The 25,386-nt window shown below is 43.0% G+C and overlaps 1 protein-coding gene across 3 annotated transcripts in view; it reads right to left on the bottom strand.

Annotated features, from left to right (window-relative positions):
- The window catches only part of RASGRF2 (Ras protein specific guanine nucleotide releasing factor 2), a 130,216-nt gene that overhangs the window by 86,671 nt on the left and 18,159 nt on the right, over positions 1–25,386 (bottom strand). For all 3 annotated transcript variants that reach the window (XM_066569083.1, XM_066569084.1, XM_066569085.1), the window contains exon 2: positions 3,538–3,644. In XM_066569083.1, the coding sequence (XP_066425180.1) occupies positions 3,538–3,644 (107 nt within the window). The remainder of the gene's footprint in view (positions 1–3,537; positions 3,645–25,386) is intronic.

Here is a 25,386-nt window from a genome sequence, read left to right as displayed (position 1 = left end):
GACTGTCCCTCACAGAGATGCCCATAGTTCAAATCATCAGGAGGTAGGCCCAAATAAGGTGGAAACAGGCAAATAGCAGAAGGGGTGGAGATAAAAATACTGATCTTAGTTACCTCAGAGACCCAGCTGTCCTGTAAAGCCTGAAACTACAACTCCATGGTGGAGTCAAAAGTTAGCCACCCTGACCTTGAATGTCACAACCAACTTCTCTGCAAGCTCTCACTATTTTCAGCTGTGCATTGTTTCCCATTGCCTTCATTTTGTGTCAGTTTCTACCTTGAAAATTCATGTGTGATACACAAACTGAACTACAAGGGACAAAAATTTTACCTCATGTTATGAAGCTCTTCTTGCTTACGTGCCTTTTACACCAGGCAATGGACAAGAATCCCAGGATCACTGAAGGTGGAAAATCCCTCCCAGCCCATGGAGTCCCAGCTGGGCCCAGTCCCCACCCTGTCCCCAGCCCAGAGCTCTGAGTGCCACCTCCAGGGGACACCTGCAGGGCTGGGCACTCCAAACCCCCTGGGCAGTGCCAAGGCAGTTCCTGAGCCCCCTTTCCATGGGGAAATTCCTGCTGTGCCCACCCTGAGCCTGCCCTGGCCCAGCCTGAGGCCGTTCCCTCTGCTCCTGTCCCTGTTCTCTGGGAGCACAGCCCAAATCTCCCCTGTGTGTGTCCCCCCAGCCAGGTAAAGGTTGTGGCAAAACCAAACTGATGCTGCAGAGAGGGAAGCCCAGGATGCTGCTGTCCCTGAATGTCCATGAGCATGAGGCAAAAAGCCCTGCTCCCCTCCTCACTCACTGTCAGCAGGATGCCTTGATTTAGCTTTTATATTTTTCAAATCCTGTGCTGCTTTAGGGTATAACTCTAAGCTCCATATACAGTGTTAGCTACTATCTTCACATTTTGGTCAGACAACACAGTCCCTCTGGGCCTGACACTCAAGGGCACCCTACAGCCTCAGGCCCTGAAAGTATAAACAAAAGTGAATTGTTGGGGAGCAAACTGGGGGTAAATGACTTCATTACCTGAAGCTGGAATTGGAGGATTAACCCCTGAAATGCAAATGGACCAAACTTATAATTGCCTGAAAAACTTGTGAGCATTTTCCATCTTGGGTGTAGCCTCTGGGAGGCTTCTGACTGCACAAGCTGTACCTTTTGAAGGCCTTTAATAAATACCCACTTTATTCTCTTAATCTTATCCAGCCTCTGTTCTAGGCAGCCACTCCGGGGCACTGCACAGCAAAAGCTGTCCCAGACCAGAACAAGCCCTGCAGCAGCACGGGGCTGTGGTGCCACACAGGGGACACTGGCCCAGCCCTGAGCCCCAGGGAGCCCCAGGGACCCCCAGGGCACCCGATGATGTGGTCACCCAGAGCTGCTCTGCACTGCCCACCCACAGGGCTGGCCTGGGAGAGGACAGGGCCCCACTCAGTGGCACCAGCGATACCTTAAGTTTTAGCCCTCATATTTCCCAGATTCTGTACTGCATTAATAACTCTCAACTCATGTAAAGCGTCAGCTGCTCTCCTCACAGCTCAGTCCCACAGAACAATCCTTCTCCAGCCCCAGAACCAAGGACACCGCTGCAGCTTCAGCCCAAAAAGTGCAAACAACAGGGAATGGAGGAGAGCAACTTGGGAGGGTGGGACTGCAGAACCTGGAGCTGGAATTGGACAATGAACCCCAGTATGGAAATGGACCAGAACTTACCAAAGTGTGAAAACTTGTGTCTCAGGGTCCATCTTCGGTCTATCTTGGGTCCATCTTGGGTCTACCTTAGGTCTATCTTGGGTGGAGCCTTGGCCACATTTTTGTGCTGCCCAAGGTGCATCCTTTGAGGCCTTTTAATAAATCCCTACTTTATTCCTTTAACTCTGTCTAGCCTCTGCTCTAGGCATCACCAGAGTAGGACAGAGCTCCCAAAGCAGGCTGCCCAGGCAGCACAAGACCTCCAGCCCCAGGGCCTCACTTCACAAGCTCTAAATTAAAAACTACGAGCTGCTCATGTTCAATTTTAGTTCTGAAGCAGAATCACTGGTGTTTACATGGCTCATGTCCTAAGCAATTCGGGAGCTGCCTGGCTCCTTGTGCGTTACCATGGCACTGCAGAATAGCTGAGGTGAGTGTGGATGGGAGGAGGCTGCAGAAAGTGCATTTCAGCAGCAGCTTTGCCTCCTGTTATAAATAACAAATGCAGTTATTGCCTTTCACATTTATGTATTAGCTATTGTTTTGCAAGTTATTTTTGATCACAAAGATCCTGATATAGTGCAATTTGTGATTCCTTTTAGCTGCTTTTTGGTATAGTATAATGTGTCCGTTTAGGTATGCATCATATAGCTTATAGAAATACTTGATAGATATTGAAATAAAAATTGAAAATATAAATATAAAATATAAATATAAATATTGAAATATTTGATAAATATATTATATCTTAGGCCACAGCATAATATTAAAATAGAGACTATCTGATGTTACCATGCTTTTATGTAACTAACTCAGAGAATGGTGTAAGATAATTATGTGGTTCCTTGCAGTTGTGGACTGAGTGGTAAAATAAGAGTGACAAAAACCAGAACCCAATTTACTGGCTCCTCGTTACCAGGGAGTGTAAAAACAACAGGATGGAACCACAAGAAGAAATAAAATATATTGGTTTAATTTACAAGATGGCATAAAGACAAGCCAAAGGTTAAAACCAAGCAAAAGAACATCTAAACCCAAAGGAATGTTTCAATATATACATATCCAACTCAAACTCTTATGAATATGCATGTACCCCCTGCAATGTAACAGTACACAGAGAACATGGTTTAGGTTAATGGTGTGCTTTTAGCAAATAGCCAAGCACTCCAGCACTGGATTTTATCCCTTTTATCCCTTATTAAACTTTTTAAAGCTTTGAAGATTGAGCATAGTTTCTCACACCATCTGCATTCCTCAGGCCTTCACTGAGATGACTTTAATTTAGATTACACCTAAACCATGACCACTTGCCACCCAGGCCTCTCCTCAAGCACAGACTATTTCATGGCTCAAGGTCCTACCACATCCCTTTTCATAAAACTGTGGTTCAGGTATTCAGAATTTCAGTTTCAAAGTCAAAATTTTATTTGTCACACTTCATCGTCTTAATGGCTTGACGTCCTCTTTCTTACACTTATTTCTCTGTAAGAGTTTTTAAGGAAAAACTCATTTATTCATCTGTCATATCATTAATTTCCTCATTCACATGACATGCTTGTCTCTAACAGAAGACTATTCCTAGGGCTTCTTTCTAATAAAATAATATTCTTCCTGAACTAATTTCAACTGCAGCACAATTGCTTATGAAAGATAAAAGACAGTGAAATAAGCATTGAATGTTAAAGGTGTTTTTTTCCTATAAGGTACTCATGAATTGCAAACAACGCCCAGCTAATACATGCAATCACTTCTTTCTATTTGGAAGATGGGTTTAGGTTCTCAAAGTATTATCCATTTATCTATAATAAAATGGATCAGAGGGTCACAAATCAAGTTCCATACCTTGCTTGGTGAATAGCTTCTACCCACTCATCTCCATCAACCTCATCCTCACAACGCAGCTCCAGTGGCTTCTGCCCCTCGTGGCCAAAGAGAACAGTAAAGTAATGCTGCAAATTAGAACAAAGGAAAAAAGGGTTCAGAAACTCTTAAAGTAAAAAGATATGTAAAATTTAAAAAATAAACAAAAAACTGACCAAACAAAAAAAATAGAAAACACAAAAAAAATCCCACCCAGCAAATAAAAACCACCAGAAGACTTTCTATACTCAGCCCAGTGTGTTGCCAGCCCAAAGATGTGTTTTAAGTTTTAGTCTTGAAACATGGATTGAAGTTAAAACTACTCAGAAAATATTCCCCTGTGTATCAGGTAATAGCTTTCATGTACTTATTGCTAAGTTATTGTTCTTAAACTTCCACATCCAAGACAACAAAATACAATTCCCTAAAGAGCTCCTACAGCCAAGTACAATAACAGAACTACAGTGGGGTGTCTGCAGCTCTCCCTCACATTTTTTAATCTCAAACTTCCCTCAGCCAGCATGGGGATCCAAGCCTGGAGCCACCACCACCTCCTCCCAAAAATACAGATTGTGCACTGGCTCCAGCCTATTCCCCACCTTCCCAGAAGAATGGGGACCCTTCTCATCCATCACACTCCCAAAACATGTTTTTCCCTCTCTCAAGGAGTCTCACCCATAACTATATGGCAACTACCTTTTTTTTTTTTCACAAGAACATGCTATTCACCCAAAATTTGGCATTTCTTGCATGAAGGGCATTGCCCTGGTGTGTTCCACAGAACTTTCAGGGAGGTTTCTGCCACTGTCAGAACACAGCATGAACAGATTTAGCTGGTGGGGAGGGGGAGAGCCACCTTAGCCCCCACATCCATCCAGGGATTGATATTTACAACCTTATTTTGCACAGCTTATGTACCGACTTACAGCCAGGCAGCAAACAGGACTCTTCCAGCTCAGATGAAAACAGGTCAGAAAATATTCTACCTAAACCCACCTTCAATTTCCACAAGTGCCCCAAACACACCCTTTAGCAATCCAGGTGTTTCACAGGCAGGAGGAGGAGTGAGGGTCATGAAACCATCTGGGTTTGGGTCTGAGGTCATTCAGGAGCAATTCTGACTGAACTGAGGTCTGGATCCCTCCACTGTCCTCACTGCCCAGAACTCCCCCAGCCCTCGTCCTCCTCCACACCTGTGCACAGGGAACAGAAATTCCTGTCTGGGCTCCGGCAGCCAAACTCAAGCACTCCTACATCTGGCTTCCTTTTGGGTAACATGAGCACAAAAAAAGGCATTCCAGGAGGAGAAATTATTCACTTGTGTATTGTATCAGTTTGTTAAACATCACTATGCATATAAAAAGCACTCTTCAGGCAGAAGAGCAGCAGGATTACGGACAATCACCACAGAAATGAGGCCAAATCAGAAACAGCATTCACATTTAACAGGCTTTAACTAAATGAAGTTCAGGCTCAGACCTGTTAAGTCTCAGAAATTAAACAGCTCCAGAGCCCAAATGAGGAATAATAAATGAGTACAAGGACAATCTTATAACCTGTGGGGTTTCAACAGAGCATATCACTTAAACCTGAATACCATGAATAGGAAGGAAAAACCCATTTAATCAGGTCCATAGGATTCTCCACAGCAGTGAAAGATAAAAACTTTTACAACAATACAGTGCAGTTGAAAATAACCTACAGCACAGTGAAAAGTGCAGCAAGATTACACACAAATGTACTCTGTTTATAGAGTGGAATAGTCTATTTTAAAAAGCATATTTAAAGATAAATCACACTGTTCAGCACTGCATATTATGTAACAAGTTATTTGCGTTTCATAAAGCTGTTACATATAAAATTAGAACAAAGACACAAGTGCAGACAAGCACTGGATTTAATCCCATTGTGTGGGGACTGAAGTTAAAGGGAGAGACAATATCAGAGTCCTCCCTACTTTCAAAGTGCAGCATCTCAGACCTCTTTAAAGCAAGACTTGAAGTGATCTCATGTCACAGAATTTAAACTCAGAGGTGTGCAGTTACCATGGTGACAGGCACGCCAGAAACACACAGACCAAGAAAATGCATACATCTAAACTAACTTAGAGGGCAACCACAGCAGTTCTGGACTCAATGGCAACTAAAGCTAAATTACAGAAGGCATTTGTTTTGGAATCACCTACATCTGTCAAACCCCCAAACAGGCATGCTGCATTCAAGCATCAGGATCAGGTCTCACTTCATTTATCCAGAAATAGACAATTCAAGAGCAAGAAAAGTGCAAGAAAAATACCATCACATGCCTCTAAAAAGAATCTCAAAGTCATCTTTTAATTCTCTTTTCAAAATAAATGTTGCTCATTTAAAAAACTAATTTACTACAAGAAAATAAGATGGTGCCTGTGATGCACTATTACATTCTCCAGTAATGATGTATGTGAGTGGGCCTGTATATATAATTACACAGAGACAATATAATTTTAGCACTGCCATTCAATGCCAAACAGTTCAGCTTGCACATTACTGCAGCACAGTACAGGTAAAAAACACCCTTCTCCATACACACCATCCTTCTCCTGAAGGGAAAACAGTAAATATTTAAGCACTGTAGCACATATTTGCATCAACTACCCTCATCACCATCATTATCCCGTCTGTTGGATATCAGGAACACACTTGTGTTTCAAGTTGTGAACTTGTGTTTCAAGTTCAGCTAGACAATTTTGTTGTTTATGTTTATTCTGAGAACAACTGGAATCATAGAGGGTAATATGAACAATCTGTGTTTTGACATACAACAAATGAAGTCATTTCATTTCAAGGTGTCTCTTCAGTATTCAGTGACACGGCAAGGCTTCATTTGCACAAAAACACCTTTGGCAGAGTTCTTGAAGGTAAAGCTGGAGAAAAAAAGAGGAGGGGAAGCTTCAGGTACCTGGCACAGGTATGAAGGCATGACTGACAGCCAAGGAAGGAGCACTGCTGTGTGTCACTCCTTGGCTCCCACCTGGGCTTGACCAGAGCTTCTCCCTGCATTGAAAGGAGCAGCGAGGGAGGAGCTGATGGGTGCCTGCTGCAGAGACAAGGCTGGAGCCAGGCTCAGGCTCTGGGTGCAGAAGCCCTGCGCCAGAGCTGGGCTGCCCAGCAGCTCACAGCACAACTCTGCTCTTGCAAAACTGCCCAAGGGATGGCAGCACGCAAAACAAGGCAGCAAAACCTCTGCAGCCCCAACAGTTCCCCTTCAGAAGGGAAAAAAAAAGTTGTTCTGATTACAAAAAAAAAATCAAACAGACAAACTCTCACCAAAAAAAAAAAAAAAATGCAACAACACAGCAAACAAACAAACAAGCAAACAAAAAATACACACACGCAACAACCCCACAAAAAACAAAAATCCAAAAGCCAACCCAAAAAACCCCATAGAAAAAAAAAAGCTTAACCCAAATTAACCCAAATGATACATGCCCTGTAACAGAAATACTGCTTTTCAGACCACTCAGGTCAATGAGTGGCAATGCCCAAGACAACTGCCCTTTCCAAAGATTTCCACGCTAAACATAAAACTAATTTATAATAATGCACTGTGAAATTGTAATTTTAAAACTTAGTTGTGCCATGATCTGGGCAGGTGTTATTACCCAATTTTTCACTGATTTATTGCAGTCCTGGCTTAAGTATTCAAGCCAGGATCTTGAGAGTAAGTTAAAAAGAAAATTACAGGCATCAATATTGATAAGAATGGGAAACAGAGATGAAAAACAATGGTGGAAAATTTGTCTGTTTATCAAGATTGCTACCAAAACATTAGGAGCCATAACAAAAGCCTGTCTTCAATGTGAGGCATGAGGAAGCTTAATCATTTGCCATGTATTTAAGGCTTACATTCACTGCCTGATGTTTGCAAGGGTGTGTTGCAAACCTTTGATGCTGGAAAAGGTGGCAGAGGTGATTAATTAAAATTTAACAGGACAAGCTAAAAATATGTATTGTTCTTGACTTCTAAAGACATTTTCATTTCAGAACTTGGAAGCCTGTGTGCACCCTGAAATGCAAGTAAATTACTGAGCAAAAGAGAACAATCACTGCAGCAACTGAAAACTCCTCAGTAATCCCAGAAGGAAAAGCAGCAAATTGCAGTGTAAATCAAAGCAGCTTATGCTATCCAAGGACACATTAACTCATGGAGTTTTCAGATGTGTTCTACTGACAGTATTTTGCCCAGCTTCTGAAACATAGAGCAAAATGTGTATTATGTATTACTCACATCCCAGGGAAAGGGAAGGAAAAGAAGTGGAAATGTTGGGAAGTAAGGCAGCACCTCTAGGAGGGAATAAGTGGGCAAGGGTGAATATGTGGAGGTGAGGGAAATGTTTGGGGGAGAAGACAGCAATCCCTCACACAGAGAGATCATTTACAACAATGTGTGGTGTCAGGACAAGGGGAATGGTTTCAGCCACAGGAGAGTGAGATGGGATATTGGGAAGGAAGTGTTCTCTGGGAGGGTGAGGGGGCCCTGGGATGGAGCTCCCAGAGCAGCTGTGGCTGCTCCTGGATCCCTGGAAGTGCCCAAAGCCAGGCTGGAGCAACCTGGGACAGGTGTCCCTGCAATGGAGGGGTGGGATGGATGGGCTTTAAGGTCCCTTCCAACCCAAACCATCCTGCAATTCCATGTCTGTGCCAGCAGCATGGTGGGCAGGAGAGCCCCTCTCTGCCAGCGAAGATTCCCCCATGCTGGGACTTGCTCCTGGCAGGAAATCCACATCCCATTGCTGCTAAATTAGCATGAGAACGGAATGATGACAGGACTGAGAATTCATTTTGAAGTTTCCAGGGAGATCTACTGAGCCAACACATTTCATGCTTGTATCACACCAATTAGTAGAAGCTATAATGAGAACAGGATTAGTGGACATCAGAATTAACATGATGTACTTGGGAAGAGTCAGATGGTTTTTGTACAAGGATGGCATCTCCTGTAAACCCAGAGGAGGTCTCACAGGGGTCAACAGGTGTTTGGATTGCAACAAAAATGGTTTTCACAGCGACTTTGACAGATATTTAGGGAAATGCTTAAGCATCTAGGACTTAAAAGAAAAAGGTCACTCCACAGATAAAAAAAAAAAAAAAGAAAAATTAAAAAAATAAAAACAAACAAAAAAATCTGCTCAAAAGCTAGGAATCAGTTGGAATATTGAGCCATCTGTCAGTTCTTAGAATGAAACAGTCATCAAAGGACTTCCTTAGGGAATTCTGTTGAGGACTGGGACAGCCATTACAAAGGATGACAAAGTTTGTAAATTATTAGAGATAGTAACGATGAGAATCTATTATTAAAAACTTCAACAGGCCTGAGTCACTGGACAGCAAGAGGGCAGACAGAATTAACTGCCACAAATGCGAAGTGACATACGTGAGGAAAACCATTCCAAACTTCACATGTGGGAAGATGGACTTTGTGCTTGGTAGCACCACTCAGGAGCAAGGTCTCTGGAAAGGTTCCATGGAAACACCATCCCAATGCCCAGCCTTGCCAGAAGAAGCAGATCAGACTACAGGGATGGCTGGGAGAGAAACAGAACAAAGTGAACAAGGCAGTTACCCCATGAAACATCCTGAGTACCGTGGTCACTTTTGGACTTTTCACATGGACATAAATTGGGAAAGGTTCAGAAGAAAACAGAAGTGGTGTGGAAAGGGTTGGGTATGTCCCAGCTGGATAACTAAATTTAATCTGGGACTCCTCAGCACAGAGAAAGGACATGAGATGATGGTTTTGAGATGAAGGAGGCCAATTCAGACTGGATATGAGGAAGGAGTATTTTACCATGAGGGTGGTGAGGCCCTGGCACAGGCTGCCCAGGAGGAGGGGGTGCCCCATCCCTGGAGACATTCAAGGTCAGGCTGGACAGGCTCTGACCCACCTGATCAAGGTGAGGAAGTCACAGCTCGTTTCAGGGAGGGTTGGACTAGGAAACCCTTAAAAAGCCCCTTCCAACCAGAATGTTCTGTAATTCTATGGAAGGAACAACGTTGGGGATACAAAAGGAGCCTGCAAAACCAGGAGGTGTACAAAGTGGATGAACAGAGTGTCACAGGTCTACTTCTTTTCCACTTAAAAGTAAAAAAATCTATTAAACAAAGGTCAGAGAAAACAGCTTCCAAACAAACAGAAGAAAGTGTTTATTCACAGAGCTGGTGATAGTCTGGTGGTGCTCTGTGACAAAGGAAGTAGTAAATGCAGTGGCAGTGATGTGCAGGGAGAGCAGAGAATTCACTGGGCAGGATTTCTGGGCTAGCAAACACACAGAATTCACATATTAGTAATGCAAACAGTCCTGAAGCTGAAAATAACTGAAAAGTCATTTCAGAGCAGAGGGAAGTAAAAGTAAAATAAGTATTAAATAGATGCCTTCCCCAGCATGTCCTCACAGCCACCGTGTGGCACAGGTAATTAGAGCAGTTGGACCTTTGGTTGGAGCCTTTCTCATAGTCCTAGAGGGGCTAATTAAAACTTCCCTTGGTGGCACGAGAATCTTCTACAGCCTTCAGATTGCTCTGCACCTGATTATAAACGAGATGCGCTGGTGCCTTCATAAAGTGCTGGCTCTAACAAGTTTCCTGGGGTTTTTCTTGCTGGTTTTGGGTTCAATTTCGATTCTTTAAAAAAATAAAGTAATTTGCAAACCTGGTAGAGACACACTGGAGTATTTTGGGTTCTGTGTTTCTTTCTGGTGACACCTGGGGATTAAGGAGGTTTTTTTTTTTTACCATTTTAATGTTACTTCATCATCCCTGATAGGTAGACATCAGATACTGAACAGAACTAGGGAGAAAAATATTCCAGAGGGAAATTAGAATAGGGCTTTTATCTGCCTAGAGCACATTAGAAGATACTGATTTGGATCTCCCACACTGAGAATATTCAGAGATGGGCTGTGATATCTGCTCCAAGTTTAGCTTCAAATTGGACAAATACAAAATATCTTGTTCTTGGTGAGGGATGGGATGGCTTGATGTCTCCTTTCTTATTGAATTAATCGAGTGCCAACCTGCTCCATAAAATCTACTCTGACATCTGACAGTGAATTGCCTTCCTGAGCCATCCTGCAAATATTGTCAGGCCAAGAACAACTGAGGTAATTATATGTAATTATGCTATCAACAGTTTTCCAGTTAGGGAGATTACACATAAATGCACCCTGTGTTATAAACTCTTACTCTGTCAATTAGAAAATACCAATTTGCACACAAAACAGAAGTCAAGGAATACACAAAGGTCACTGAGGACCTAAATTCTCCTGCAACTCTGTTGACTTGCATTGAAATAACACCAAATTACAATGGTTACAGCACTTGTTTTCATGGATGAGAGAACCAGGCTAATATGGCCCCATCTGCTCTATTTCCAATGCAGACCGTTTGTACTTCAGCAGCAGTTTATCAACAGGGGAAAATTCTGCCACATAAAAGGAAAATTTTAACAAGTAAAACCTACAGGAATGGGTACAACAAGTAAGTGCAGCTAAATTATTCACTCATAATAAACTGAACACGGGTACCTCCATCTCAAAGTGCATTTGACACAGCCCAGTGGGAATTTGCTGCCAGAAACCACAAGCCACTTGCTTCCCAGGGACCTGAGAGCTGCCTTGCAGTGACAGCACAGTCTCTAGTAAACACTCACAGCCCTGCCAGGGCTGCTGCCTCCCTCCCACGTGCACCAGGGCTCCTGGGGCTGCCACTGACACATGTCCGCATCTCATTTCCCCAGGTGACTGATGCTGAGATGTGCCCTGAGGACACTTCTGCAGGCTGCATTCCTGAAAAGTGGAGAGCGACTCCTACAAAGCACGGCCAAATCCAGCCTGCCCAAGCCCAGAGACAGACAGAACTGCTCCAAAGACCTGGTGGTGGACACAGCCAGCCCTGTGCTCGCCCTCCACCCCATTCCCAGCATTCTGATCCTCCCAAGCACCGGGGAAAGGACACAGCGCTCAGAGCTGCAGCTCTCTCACACTGAGACACAAAAATATTCCAGCCACCACTTGTTGCCTCTGCTCCCTCCCAGGCTTCGGTTTCTCTCTAAAACATTCCTTATGCTGGCAAAGGAACAACCACTCCCCTAAAGTGCTGGTTTAATGGTAATTTGGGAGGTTTTCCAGGACACACACACTCATGTGGAGAGCTCACCAAACGGGCAGGCACCTGCGGGGACCATGGCAGTGAAATGTTTGCAGTGCAAGTGATGGAGAGGGAGCACAGAAATCCCATTTTCCCTGGTGCAGGTGGGCTGGGAGCACAGCCCCTCACTCCTTGTGCCTGTCCCATTTCAGGGTTTCAGCACCTTCCATTTGGCCCAAGCTGGAGGGAATGAACACTCAATTCACTCCAAGTTTTGGTCCCCCCTCAAGCATGGCACCGGTGACCTGAAACAGGACTACAGCCCAACCACAATAGAAATAAATTAATAGAAATCCAACTAAAGTAGTAGAAATAGAGCTGTATCAGTAGGAATGTGGCTGCATCAATAGAAAACCTGATGTTCAAGCTGACACAGAAAGGACAGATGGGGAAAACAGACAGAAACAGACCAAAGGGAGTACTGTAATCATTTGCAGTGTTAAACATTTTTCAGGACTCAAAGCTTTCTGTGTTTTGCTCTTTTTTTTTTTTTCACCAGTTGTCACTACCGTAACCTTTCTCCTTGTACTGACAGTCTTCCCCTCCTTGTCCAGCCAGAGCTCTCCAGCCCTTTCCTGTGAAACCTGGCAGTGCTGAGAGTGTCTCCACACCAATTCTGACACCAACCTCAGCATCTGGTTTGCCCTGCAGAAGACATCCCTGTATTTTAATTAAAAGATCAGACTTTAAAGGCCAGAACGAACATTTATAACCTTCCATTTTGATTACTTATGTAATATGGACCAGAAAAATCTCTCCAGAGAGCTCCTGCATCAAACATACAGGATCAAGATGAGACACACACCCTCCTTCATCCATCCTAACACAGAAAATAAACACAGAAAATAATGAAAAACCCTCCTGAGCCTAAGTTAAAATTTTCCAGGTAATAAATTACCCTCACTGCTGAAAACATGCAGCTTCATTTTAAAGAATGAGCAGGCAGGTAAATAATGAAATTATCTGAACAGCCTGGATTTTGAAGATTGCACTCCTATACTGTGCACTGCAAAAGTGAAGCCTGGCTTCCTCAGCAAACACCATCACATATGTACCAAAAATAAAAAGGAACAAAGATAAATCCACCCCTAAGCATTCACACAAACAATTTCTACAGAGCAAACAATTTTAATGTATTAATTTACAGGAGGAAGATTAATTGACTGTCTTCTAATTATATTCTCAAAATATGCAAACACAGCATTTGACATTTTCAAAGCTCTTTACAGACAGTAACTAATCTCCAAACTCCTCTACAAGGTAAGAATTATGGTGCCCATTTTAGACACCAGGATATGTGCAAAGATGCCCAAATATAGATCTGCTGTAAAAGAGTTCAACTCAAGACTGCTATAAACAGCGCTTCTCTCCCTGAAGTGAGCCAACACACGATAGGGAGGCAAGAATAAGAAGTCAGCACATCTCAGACCTTGTTACACCCCTGTTATATATAATAATTTCTATCTATAAACATTTTCAAGGGAAAAAAACCAAACACTTGAAATTTCAAGCAACTGCAGTTCTGTGTGAGATGAGGGACAAGGCTGGTACAGACACACACCAACACCAGGGACTGACAGGGCTCTGATGGAAAATCAAAGAACCCTGCAAAGAGCCAAATTCAAGGTTTTCATGACACCTGAATGATTTTATTGCACAGGAAAACACCCTTTTGTTGGCACCATGCTCCCTGACAGCCACACTCTGTGGTTAAGCAGCCCTGAAGGGTCAGAGCCTCATTACAACCTTGTAAAAAAATTGGCAAGAAAAGTGGCAGACTCTGGTTTTGAGCACGAAAAGGTAATTGCAACACCAGAGCCTCACCCTCCACCTTCCCTGCACTCACAGCCCACCATGGCTGCTCTGGCCACCTGGGTCCAAGCCAGGAGAGCAGGGAAGGACATTCCAGAGGCCACAGAGCAGAGCACAGAGCTGCTCCAACCACAGCTCTCAGAGGAACAGGGTCCTCATTAAAATTACATTTCCCAGCCTCACCCCCAGGACTGTGAGGAGAAAAGTTCCCGTTTAGGGAACCTGTAACTGCCTCTCTCAGCACATCTGGATGTCCCAGCACATCTGGACATTCCAGCCCCCCCAGGGGATGGTCTGGACTGCAACCATCCCCCTGAGCAGATGGGGTTCACTCAGATGCACAGGGAGATAAAACACAGCACATCAAAGATCCAGTGACTGAGTCCTGTCCTGTCTCACCCACTAAGAAATGTAGATGAAATTTCCATTACATTTCTACACACATTCCTCAATCTACTGGCCTTGGAATTCTCCAAATTTACAATGAAGGGAACCCCAAACTAACAAAACTAACAAAACTAACAAAGCAACAACAACAACAAAACCAAACAACAACAACAACAAAAAAACCAAACAAAACCAAAAACAAACGAAAAAAACCACACGCAAAAAAACCCACACCCCCAACAAAAGCAAAAAACCAAACAAACACAAACCAATGATGCACCTCACCTTGGCCAAGCAACAATTAAGATGATTCCATCACATGACAGTCCTTCCCTAATCCCCAGGACTTCTGACTGTCCATTTTCAATTTCTGGTTTTGCACAAAGATTGTCTGACATTTCCTTAACTGTTGACATTATTTGGCCATGCTGTAACAGTAAATACTCCAATACTCCAACTTGCAAATATAGGGAAAAAATCTCACACTGACAAGGGTCACAGCCATCAATATTTTATAAGGGTAAGAACTGAGTTGCACTACGCCAATTGTGAGCTGAAAATTAAGTTTTCAGAATTTGGCTGGAGATTGCTGAAATGTGTTCAGGCTTCATGTCAAATGAAATTATGCTAGGGCTGTAAAACCAGTGCCGTTACAGATAGAATCCACATTTTATAATATTGACTGTCAAAGACGCACTTAAGCACACATTCAATTTTTTAACAATTTAACAATTTACTCAACTGACACACATGTTTTCTCTTCAGGTTTTTACTAATATGTCCCCAATCATATTAACTGTGCTACACTCAATAGCTTAGTAACAGAGATTTTGGAGTTGATTCAGGTTGAATTTTTTTCAGTGTGGAGTACTTTAAGCACTGAGACAATATACCTAATTCTCACCCAAATTAGTGTCATGATATATCAAAGGACATGTTGAAGTTTGCTTTTTAAGTAATTCAACAATTACTCATATTCTCTGATAACAGGATAGAAACTCCTCACATCTCACAGAGAATGCCTAGATTTCTGTTCCCCCACAAACTCTGGTTTCAGCCCCACCTGTCATTCCAGCACAATTATTTGAGCAGCAAAGGTGTAAATTACTCACAGGAGGAAGTTTAATCCCTTCCTCACTCATTGCCCTCATTTTGCACTGCTCTCACCCCGTGGCAGAACCTCCCACCCACCCAAACACTGAGAGAGAGGGGAAGGGGCCGAAACTAAACAGACCACAAGCAGCTACAGAATCGCAGAGATCACAGAATCATGGAATTGTTTAGGTCAGAAAAGCCCTCCAAGATCAGAGCCCAGCGCTGCCACAGCCACCACCAACCCCTGTCCCCAAGTGCCACATCCACAGGGCTCTGAAATGCCCCCGGGTTTGGGGAGCCCACAGCTGTGCCAGGCTGCACAGCCCTCTTTAGGGAGGAATATTCCCAATGCCCACCCTGAGCCTGCCCTGGCCCAGCCTGAGGCCGTTCCCTCTGCTCTTGTCCCTGGTCCCTGGAGCACAGCCCGGCCCCCCCTTTGTGGTGTTGTGAGGGCCCCCGGGATGAGGTGAGAGATGAGAATTGACTCCAAGTTCTCAGAAGGCTGATTTATTATATTATGATACTATGTTATGTCATGTTGTGTTATGTTGTGTTATGTTGTGTTATATTATATTATATTATATTGAAATTATATACTAAAGAAAGAGAAAGCAGACATCAGAAAGCTTGAAAAGAATGAATAATAAAAACCCGTGACAGACTCAGGGAGTCCGACACGGCTGGCTGTGATTGGCCATTGATTAAAAACAATTCACATGCTGGGTGAACAATCCTCCAAATCACATTCCAGAGCAGCAAAACGTGGAGAAGCTGAAGCTTCCCAGCTTCTCTGGAGAAGAAATCCTGGTGAGGGGATTTTTCAGAAAATGTCACAGTGACACCCCCGGCTGTGCCCTCCTGGCAGGAGCTGTGCAGAGCCACAAGGGCCCCCTGAGCCTCCTTTGCTCCAGGCTGAGCCCCTGCCCAGCTCCCCCAGCCTCTCCTGGGGCTCCATTCCCTTCCCAGCTCCTGCTGAGCTCCTTTCCAACACCCAGTAGCTGAGGATACCCTTCCATCAACTCCTTCCCCCAGAGCTGTTCCAATTCTGGGTGTCCAGCAAAGAGGTGCTCTTTTTTTTTGCACAGAATTTACAGAGGGGTTTGTGATAGGAAAGTTGAGGAACCTCCTTGTTGACGCGTTAGCTTGATTTCCATCCGAGAGGCATTTTCCGGCACTGCTGGTGGATCCTGATCTCTGGAAGCACCTGTGTGGTAGCAGAGGTTTCCAGATGTGAGCCTGGGTGTCCTCTAGGCTCAGAGACCGGGCCCCTGTCCCCTCACAATGCTCTCACAAACCATGAGTTCTGCAGTACTTCAACAAATTAAAAGTAGAGTCGTATTTCTCTTTCTGTAAGGTTTTTTAAAAATAAACTGCTTAATTAAGAAATGACATTTTTTTTTTTACCTAAACTAACTATTTGTGGCTCATAATGTGGACTTTTTAATCTAATTACACAATATTACTCAAACTCATGAAGAAGAAGGTGAAGAAGAAGCACTAGCCTTTGTTTTAGAACTTCAATTTTGTTTTATAGATAAAATAATAATAGATTTTATAAATAATATAGATAACACATAAAATATATATTGATAATATATATAATATATATTATAATGTATATAATATCTATATATTATATAATATAATATAATATAATATAATATAATATAATATAATATAACATAACATAACATAACATAACATAATATAATAATTATAATATATCTATTATAAATAATTTATATATTATATTATATCTAGTATGAATAATATATAAATAGTATATATTTTTGTTATATATTATTATATCCTGAAACTTTGAACTCTAAGTTTTCTACTATGTGATATTATATATTTTTATTAAATTATATACTCATATATTATTAAATTATATACTCATAATCTCAGTTTTATCATTTAATTTTAGAGGCCTTTTTTATGGCCTCAGGTCAAATATAGTGGTTTTTGGGGGGGGGAGTCAGTGTCTGTCAGCACACAAAGTTTAAAACTCTCAGCAGTCAGGGTTCTAACATCCTGGCCAGAGCAGAGCCTGACCCTGCTGTGCACACACAGGGGATTGGAGAATCTCAAATCTCACCGAGCTGAGAACTGGAGAATTGATCTGGGAATGTCACCTCCATGCAAGGCACAGGCGGCAGTGGCTACCAAGGGCAATCCCAAGCAGGCAGCACCCCTCCAATTCTGGAGAGGACAGAGTTACAGAAGGCTTGAAAAGGGGGGCAGAGAGGCACGGGCATCACTTTCTCTCTCCCAGAAAAGAGTAAATGGTATGCAGAACAATGGGATTTTCTGTTCATTTTACACAAAGAGAATATTTCATGTTCCTCCTTCTTATGCAACCTCAAATTTTGCTTTCTGTGTCAATACACATCCCCAGGAGCAAGAGCTTTCTCAAGCTAACTGGAATAAACACAGAGATTTTGGGCTCCCAGGGGACATAATCTCTGAGCAGGAAAGCCTTCCCATTGTTGCTCTTCCACAATAAATCCCACAAAGCCCTGGCTTGAGAGGTGCAGAATAGCATCCTCATCTCTCTGTGGCAGGAAAAAGGCCAAATTTACTATTTCTTGCCAGTTTGACAGTTGTGTTTGATAGTTGCAGTTCATTAAGTCTTGATCTTGCCATACAATCAAAGAAACTTTTAAGTAGAGCTCTGCTTTCCACTATGTTTGTTTCACAGTGCTTTTCACTAAAAATTGCTGAAAAATCTGGAAAAGCGAATGAAGCAGAGTGGCAAAACCAGCTTCAGCTTAGATACAAACAGAATTATTTTGGGGGATGTTGTTGCACTTTCTTTTAGTGGTGCAAATACCAAGTTTTAGAAGTTGGGATTTCTTCCCTTCTACTGGAGTTTCAATAAACTCTACTAAAGAGCCACATATCTTATATCATGTAATAGTACAGCCTGAATGATCAAAGAAGTATCCACATAGCAAACGCTGAAATTCAATTTGCTTCTCATTTCTTTTTTCCATTTGCACATAAAAGTCTTGGTTTTAGTTGAAATCCCTCTCCCTGTCAAGCAAAGTACATTGCCTCTTTTTTCTTTTAATTGTAACCAAAACTGATCTTTTTTTTTTCCTTAAATACAGAAAAACAGCCCATCTTTAAGCCATCAGTTTCCATCAAAATGTCTGAGAAGCAGTTTATCGCTCAGAGCTGCATCTAAATACAAACAGTTTCTGTTGGTTTTTGTTCTTAACTCACTGGAATGTATTGTGGGAAGACTATGTCAGAAATTCAATTTCTCCTCTCAAAATCCTCTCATTTTTCAGAGCTTTGTAGCCCACATGAATATTACCCTTTCCAAAGGCAGAGAAACACACAGCAGTGTGTAAGGATGGAAAAGCCATCCAGTTTTGCTGCTGATAACAAGAAAGGGAAACCATAAAAAACCTCATTTTCTGCATTAGCAGGCATACAGGGCATAATGTAAAAAATACAAGTAGGAATTCAGCTACAGCCTTCAGGTCAATTAAATGCCTCAATCACTTTCTTGCTGACACTGTGGGGTTTTTTTCTGCAGCAACAGATAAAATGTTCCTTAAGTCATCTTTTCTTGAAAACTATTTCTAACAAGAGGAAAAATACTACTGAAATCTTCTGCTCTAATTTACACCAGAGTTGGGCAAGGGATGAGTAGGGGGTGGCAACAGGTTAAAAACCCCACACCTTTCTATCCTAAAGTAAATTTAAATGCCTCTTTGTATCAATGGTTGTTTAGAAACATAAAATCAAAGCAAAAAAAAAAAAAGCACTTTGTGTTGATTGAAACAATCACTTTTTTTTTTTCCAGGTCTTTTGAAACTCTTATTTCCATGCAAAATAATTCTAACAAAAAGGTGAAGAGCAGCTAGCAGGGACACCCCCCCCCCCCCTTGGACTCCCCCACTTCTTCCCTTCATTCTTAGAATTCTATTTCTGACACCTCCTCTCTAACTTTTGTAATGTAAAACATTAATAAACGTCTTTGTTCTAGCACTTGCATAAAATGGGATACCACTGCTACTACTGAAGGAGTTGTAGTAATTATGGAGATTGCCATCCTACTGCCTGACATGGTGTCAGAAAGATAACCAGGTTAATTCAGGTTTCTTAGGAAAAAGAAACCCACAAAGCAATCTCTATCAAGCGTTCAAAATTGTCTTTTCCAAAGACAAAACAATGCAGAAGTGCTTTTGATAACTAAAGAAAGAAGATTCAAAGCTCACATTTTTAACACAGCTGGGGAAACATACTGTCTTGTAACATACCAGTTTTATATCCCCATGTAAAAAAATTTTTTAAAAAAGGCATAAAAAGCACATGAATTTACTTGCTTGCTGTAAAAACACAACTGATGTAGCCAGATGCAATAAGAGAGAGAAATGAGAAGAGGAAGAATATTGTTCAACCAAGTTCCAGCTGCCAAGTGACATTCCCATCACTGTCATCACATGCAGGCACATTCCCACCAGGAAGTTTTGGGGGAGCTCTGTGGCATCCAGCCACGGAGAACCAACCCAGAGCAAATGTTCTGCCCTGATTTTGGCCATTTGGGAGTGAAACCTTCAGTGATGCATCAGTTCCTGGCTGCTGTGGAGGAGGCAGGGGGGGTGCACAGAGAACCACAGAACCAGCAGGGCTGGAAATGGATCACCAAGCCCAACCTTCAACCCAGACCCAGTGTCCCAAGCCTTGTGTGACTCCCAGCAAACAGCTCCTGTGTCACGGTGACGTGTGAGGGCTTCTTTCTCATCCTCCTCCTCCTCCTCAGAGGAACTCCAAGCGCAATCAGAAAGCACAAAAACCACTTTAAACTCCGTTGACAAGACCCACGGGATCGTTTTCATTCTCCTCCCACACCTTCTCCTTACAACAGAACATTGTTGGCTCTATGAACACAAGTTGTCTCAAGAGCTGCTGAGTTAAACCACATATATAACAGAGTTATAAAATAATTTGTGTACAAACAGAATACGGCACAGAGGTGGGACAGGTAGGCACAAGCTGTGGTTGCAGGTCTTGCTATCCTGGCTCAGATTAGCCACCTGCTACCCTCTCAGTGGCCACAGCCACTTGCTCGTGCCTAAATGATCCAGAGAATGGGGGAAGAGCAGAGTGCTCCCAAAAATGGGCCACAAAATCACGAAAACACAACTTTTAGGGCTGCTTTCAGTGGCTACTCAGTGATTGAGATGCCAGAGTTATTTTCTAATAATTTTTAAATGAAGGTATGTGCTATTACAAAATGTAGCAGGCAAATGCTTTACTTGCTATCAGCGTTGCATATCTCTCATTCTTTTCATAAGGATATGAACCTAATTTTGTCTTGCAGTACAACTAAATAAGTTTGCTTTTCCAAAAAAAAAATGATGGTTTTCTAGTACCACAGCTTGAATAGTTGAACAAATCTTAACACTAAGAGGCGCGTCACAGCTCCCTACATTTTTACAGGTTTGCCTTTTAGATATTTCAAGTTACCAGGGAAACCCATATCTTGTAAATATTTATATCAGATAAATCTTTAAATTTCCACAAGTGCTGGTCTATGCCATTGCTCCAGCTAAATGACTACCATTTAAAGGTGACACACTGAACAGCAACTTGCTGACAATTCCTCAGAAGCACAGAGCAGGGCAGTGATAATGTCATTCAGCTAAAGGGGTTATGCAGCAGAGTCCTAATAAAACCAGCTGCAGGCAATTCTGCAGCCTAACAAAGTGACAGATGTCCCAGTGTAATGTGGGGCCCGTGTACAGGAACAACACCATGTCCTGCTAAGAAGGTCAGTCACCCAAATACAGCTATTTACACTGCTGGGTGGAGAGCTGGGATGAAGATTTACAATGTGCTTCTGCCAACCACTCACCCAACAGCACCAGAATAATTAAGGATAGTGGGTGTGTAACTGCCAGCAATGTGTCCTCTGATTTAGCTGGCTGAATTAGGACCACCACGCTGAAACCTTATAATCAGCAAAATAAATGCAAAGCTCCACCTGAACGCAGAGGACTCTGGGGCCTTCACGTCTGACTCTGATGTCACTGAGGTTAAAAACTGCAATTCCAGCCCACATCACCCGCCATTCCCAGCACTTCTCCCTCCTGCACTAACTCCCAAACAAGTTCCCAGGCACTGAAAATACACCACATGCTGGAGGTCCTTACAGAAATTAATGGTTCTTTTTGCTCAGCTTTTTGTTCCACCCCCACTGCTCAGTGGGTTTTCCCTGTCCTGTGTGCAGGTGTGAGGAGCAGCAGGTCACATCACCTGTTGAAAAAACTCAACAGACAACCAAAACCTACCAGCCATTCAGTACAAAGAAGAGAAAACACATTATTACAAAGTCCTGAAATTTTTATCTATTACCTCTGAAAGAAAAGAAACCACAAGGCATAAACCAGACACAAGCACAGATCAACAAACATGTTATCATTATGATGCAGGTACCTTAGGAATAGAAAATTTGCATTTTCTGTCTGCTATCCTAATTCTTTTCCATCCTTGAATATTAAAGAAAATAAATACTACATGCTACATAGAACAAATCAAAGAGCTGGAAAAATAATAATTAATATCACTTTTTGAAGATTTTCATAGGCACAAAAAGCAGTAGGAATTTATATTTAATGTAATGTGGGAACGTACCACAAGTCCAGAAAACAAAAACTGTTTCTGGGCAACAGGCACAGATTGTAATGCTGACGGGGCAAAACCTTTTCTCTCCACCTTTACACCAAAGCCAGGGTGGAAAAGAGCTGGTTTCAGGTGAGCAGAGCATAAAATTCTTACAGCAAATGATTGAAGCAACAACAAAAACAATCTGGTCCTGAGGAGGCCACTAAACTATCTTACACTTCCAGCCACCACAGCTGCACTTTGCCCAGGTTCCTCACTCTTCACCCCAGAAAGGGCCTTGCTGCCCCTGTGCTGAGGTGCACGAGTGGCCTTGACACAGCTCAGTGTGGGGCTCAGAGCTGCAGTGACACAGGAAAAGGTTTTATAGTGATTTCTGCAGTTCACACACACTTCTAAAAAGCTGTTCATAGCCATTTTCCTCCTCAGACCTTGCCAAATGCTTTTTCTTGCCTCCCAGCCTACCAACCTGAGCAGTCCCCAGTGGCTGCTGCCAGCAGTTGGAGGGATCACTCCGTGCTCCTGATGCCTCTTTGGGCTACCTGAAACCAGGGGTCAGACAAAGCTAAGGGAATAAAAAGCAGCTCTATTCATTCAAGGGCCTTCAGGAACATTTTGGGCAGACAAACCCTCCCTCAGGGGCTACACCCAAAAATGAACCACAGGTCATGAGTTTTCAGTTTTATAAGTTTGATCCATTTGCAGAGTGGGGGTTAATCTAACAATTCCAGCTTCAGCTAATGAAGTCATTTACCCCAAGTTTGCCCACCCCACTCCCTTTTGTTTGCATTTCTGGCCCTGGGGCAGTGAGGTGTCCTTGGTTGCCAGGCCTGGGGAGGAATTGTTGTGTCTGCCCAAAGTGGGGCAGCAGCAGCTGACACTGAATGTGGAGTTTGGAGTTACACACTAAAGAACTGCAGGATCTCAGATACATGGAAATTATAAAAGCTAAAATTTGAAGGCATCACTATCACAAAGAAACAGCTTTTGGTTTTTGATCAGCACCTCAGTGTTGTGCTGCTCAGGGCTGATCATGTCCTGCACCTCAGAGCTCAGGGCAAGGACAGGACCCACTGTGGTGATCACACACCTGGGCAGGCCAGACTGGTCTCTTTAATTGGCTTATTCCATTATTTTCCACGTGTACTCGTCCTTTCCCTGCCTTAGGCTCCTCCTGTTGTCATCCCATAGCAAGTCCTGCACAGTCCCAAAAGCTCTCCCCTGCTTCCCATAACCAGTGCCCTATTCCCACAGCCCCCAGCTCAGCCCCCAGCTGACCTCAACCCTTTTCTTGACTTCTGCTAATTCTAGTTCAGCTGGCAATCCAGTCAAAGAAATCCCTGGATTTTGAGTGACTAAAACTGCATGGGAAGTCATTCATTGACAATTTATACTTGCTAACTTTCATTATAGGTGGCCATTCCAAATATTTCAAGTATTTAAGGCATATAACAAAATTTGGCAGAAGTCCAATGTGAAAATTTCCTGAACCACAAAAGAAAGCTCTCACTGCTAAATAGGAAGGCTGCTACCATGTAGTTTCCCAACAATTTTTTTAAGTAAAAGAAAGACTAAATGTATTGTACACATATCCAGAGAAACAGATTTTCCCAGAAAATTATTGTCCTCTTTTGTTGTGAAATTATTGTGTATGTTTAAGGCATGGTGTGGGACAATAACTGCTTATAAAACCAGAATATTTCCATCACATGCAATGTCTCAAATTCATGCAATTCCCTGGAAAACTCTACCCAGCCATCAGCTGCTGAGCCCAGGAGAGAGTGGAGATCAAACTCTTGGTGTGTGGTGGTGAAGCTGCTTTGACATAATCCACACTCAGTCTGCTGCAGGAGCCAGGCTGGAACCGTCCCACATTAATTACATACCAATTACGAACGGCAGGTAATTAATGCCTTGCAGCTCAGGGCTGACACTCCAGTGCTGGTGCCGCCCCTGCAGAGGTTGTCTCGTGCTCTCTGTCCCTGAATCTCCTCCCAGGGGGTGCTCTGTGCCCCACCACACCAACCCACAGCCCTCATGCCTGGGGCTCTGCTAACATAACTGAGCTTTCCTGGCCTCAAAACCTGAGGTATTTTTGGCCTCACTCATCTCTCAGGGAAGGCCATCAGGAGGCAAACATCGTCTGCTGACAATAAGCTGCAATGCATGGCATCACTACAGGAGCACTGCAATCCCTTTCTCTTTTATTCCACCAGAAAGTGCCCTGGATGAAAGGTCTGCAGCCACACACGAGTGTTCAGAGGCTCTCAAACAAATTGCAGGCTCAACCCTCAGTGTCCTGGACATCAGCAGTGCCCCAAGGGCTCACACTCTCAGCTGAGAGAAGGCAGCAGAGCTCCTCTGTACAAAGGCAGGGGTGCAGCACTGGAACACAGAAATTCAGAGAAAATAAATTGGGGGTTTGGTGTTCATGGTGAAAAGCTGAGCGAGGCAACAGTGCCATAATTGTCAGTGATGTCCTGTTCTGCAGCCATCAGAGCAGCTCAGACCACACACCAGGCATCAGCTTCCAGATCTGAGTGTGGGTGTCTGACTAGGAGACCAATTGTACTGCTGGTTTTCAACAGCTTTCTTTTTTTTTTTTTTTTTCTTTTTAAAATAGATTATTTGACACTGTGTATTTAAAACAAAGATATTATTCCTGCTGGCTGTCAACTGATTCTGGAAAACCTGAAATTCTGGCCTGCTGGTGATGTGCCTAACCCCACAGGAGATGTGCAAGCATTATTTTTAAAACACAGCCTGTGGCAGGGACATGGCAGTTACATAAAAATTAAAAAAACTCAGGCCAACACTACTAAGTGTGTGATGGGTGCCAAGTACAGTAGGAAAGAATTATTCCTGCCACGTTTGGAGGACCTTGATGATAGGAGTTATGTAGGCACACCTCAAAAAATACATTTAACTAAGTATGTTTAGGAAGCACATTTCAGGACTGCAAGAGGGAGCTCTTCCAGATAATGAGAGAGGGTTAAATAGCCTTACTTTGGTAACCTAACTTATAAATTTTCCAAAGCTTTGGGATACTCTGCCACACTCTAAAAGTTAATAAATTTAACATTTATTAACACAAAATATATTAAATTTTATGTAATATTTAATAACACTAACTTTAATAACACTAAATATATTTTAGAACATTTATGTTCACCTACAGACCCAGCACGTTCCAGCTCCACAAGCAACCTACAGCGAGCGTCAGCAAACCATGCCAAAAACTAAGCCAATGCTGCTTATCCAGCACATAAGAAAATAACCCAACATAAGTTTTTAAAACAAATATTTCAACTGCTAAGCCTAAGGACATCCTCAGAGCTTTCAGTATCAACACCCACGACAGAAAATGTGCATCTCTCCACCCTCCCAAGCCCGTGTTGTGCATGCCATGCTGGTGATAGCAGGGACTGGTGCTGTCTGCTCCGTGTTTGCTCTGCCAGCAGGTGCCAACACTTCCATTCAGTCCAATCTGGAATGTCTGCTGCATCTCCCTGTGGCTATGGATGGCAAGAGAGGCATGCCCAGCCCCAGGACACCCACAGCCACACAGCTCTGCCTCCTCCACAGCCCACTGCACAAGAAGCATCTGATTTAACCACCCTGGGCAGGGGGCACTGGGATGGGCTGAGGCTTTCTGTGCACCTAAATGGCTCTTGGGTGTTGTGGGGTTGTGAGGTCCCCAGGATGAGGTGAGAGA

This window comes from Molothrus aeneus, chromosome Z (assembly GCF_037042795.1).
Source record: "Molothrus aeneus isolate 106 chromosome Z, BPBGC_Maene_1.0, whole genome shotgun sequence".
Taxonomy (NCBI): Eukaryota; Metazoa; Chordata; class Aves; order Passeriformes; family Icteridae; genus Molothrus; species Molothrus aeneus.
Note: the sequence above shows the minus strand (reverse complement) of the source record. Positions and strands in the feature narration are given on the sequence as shown.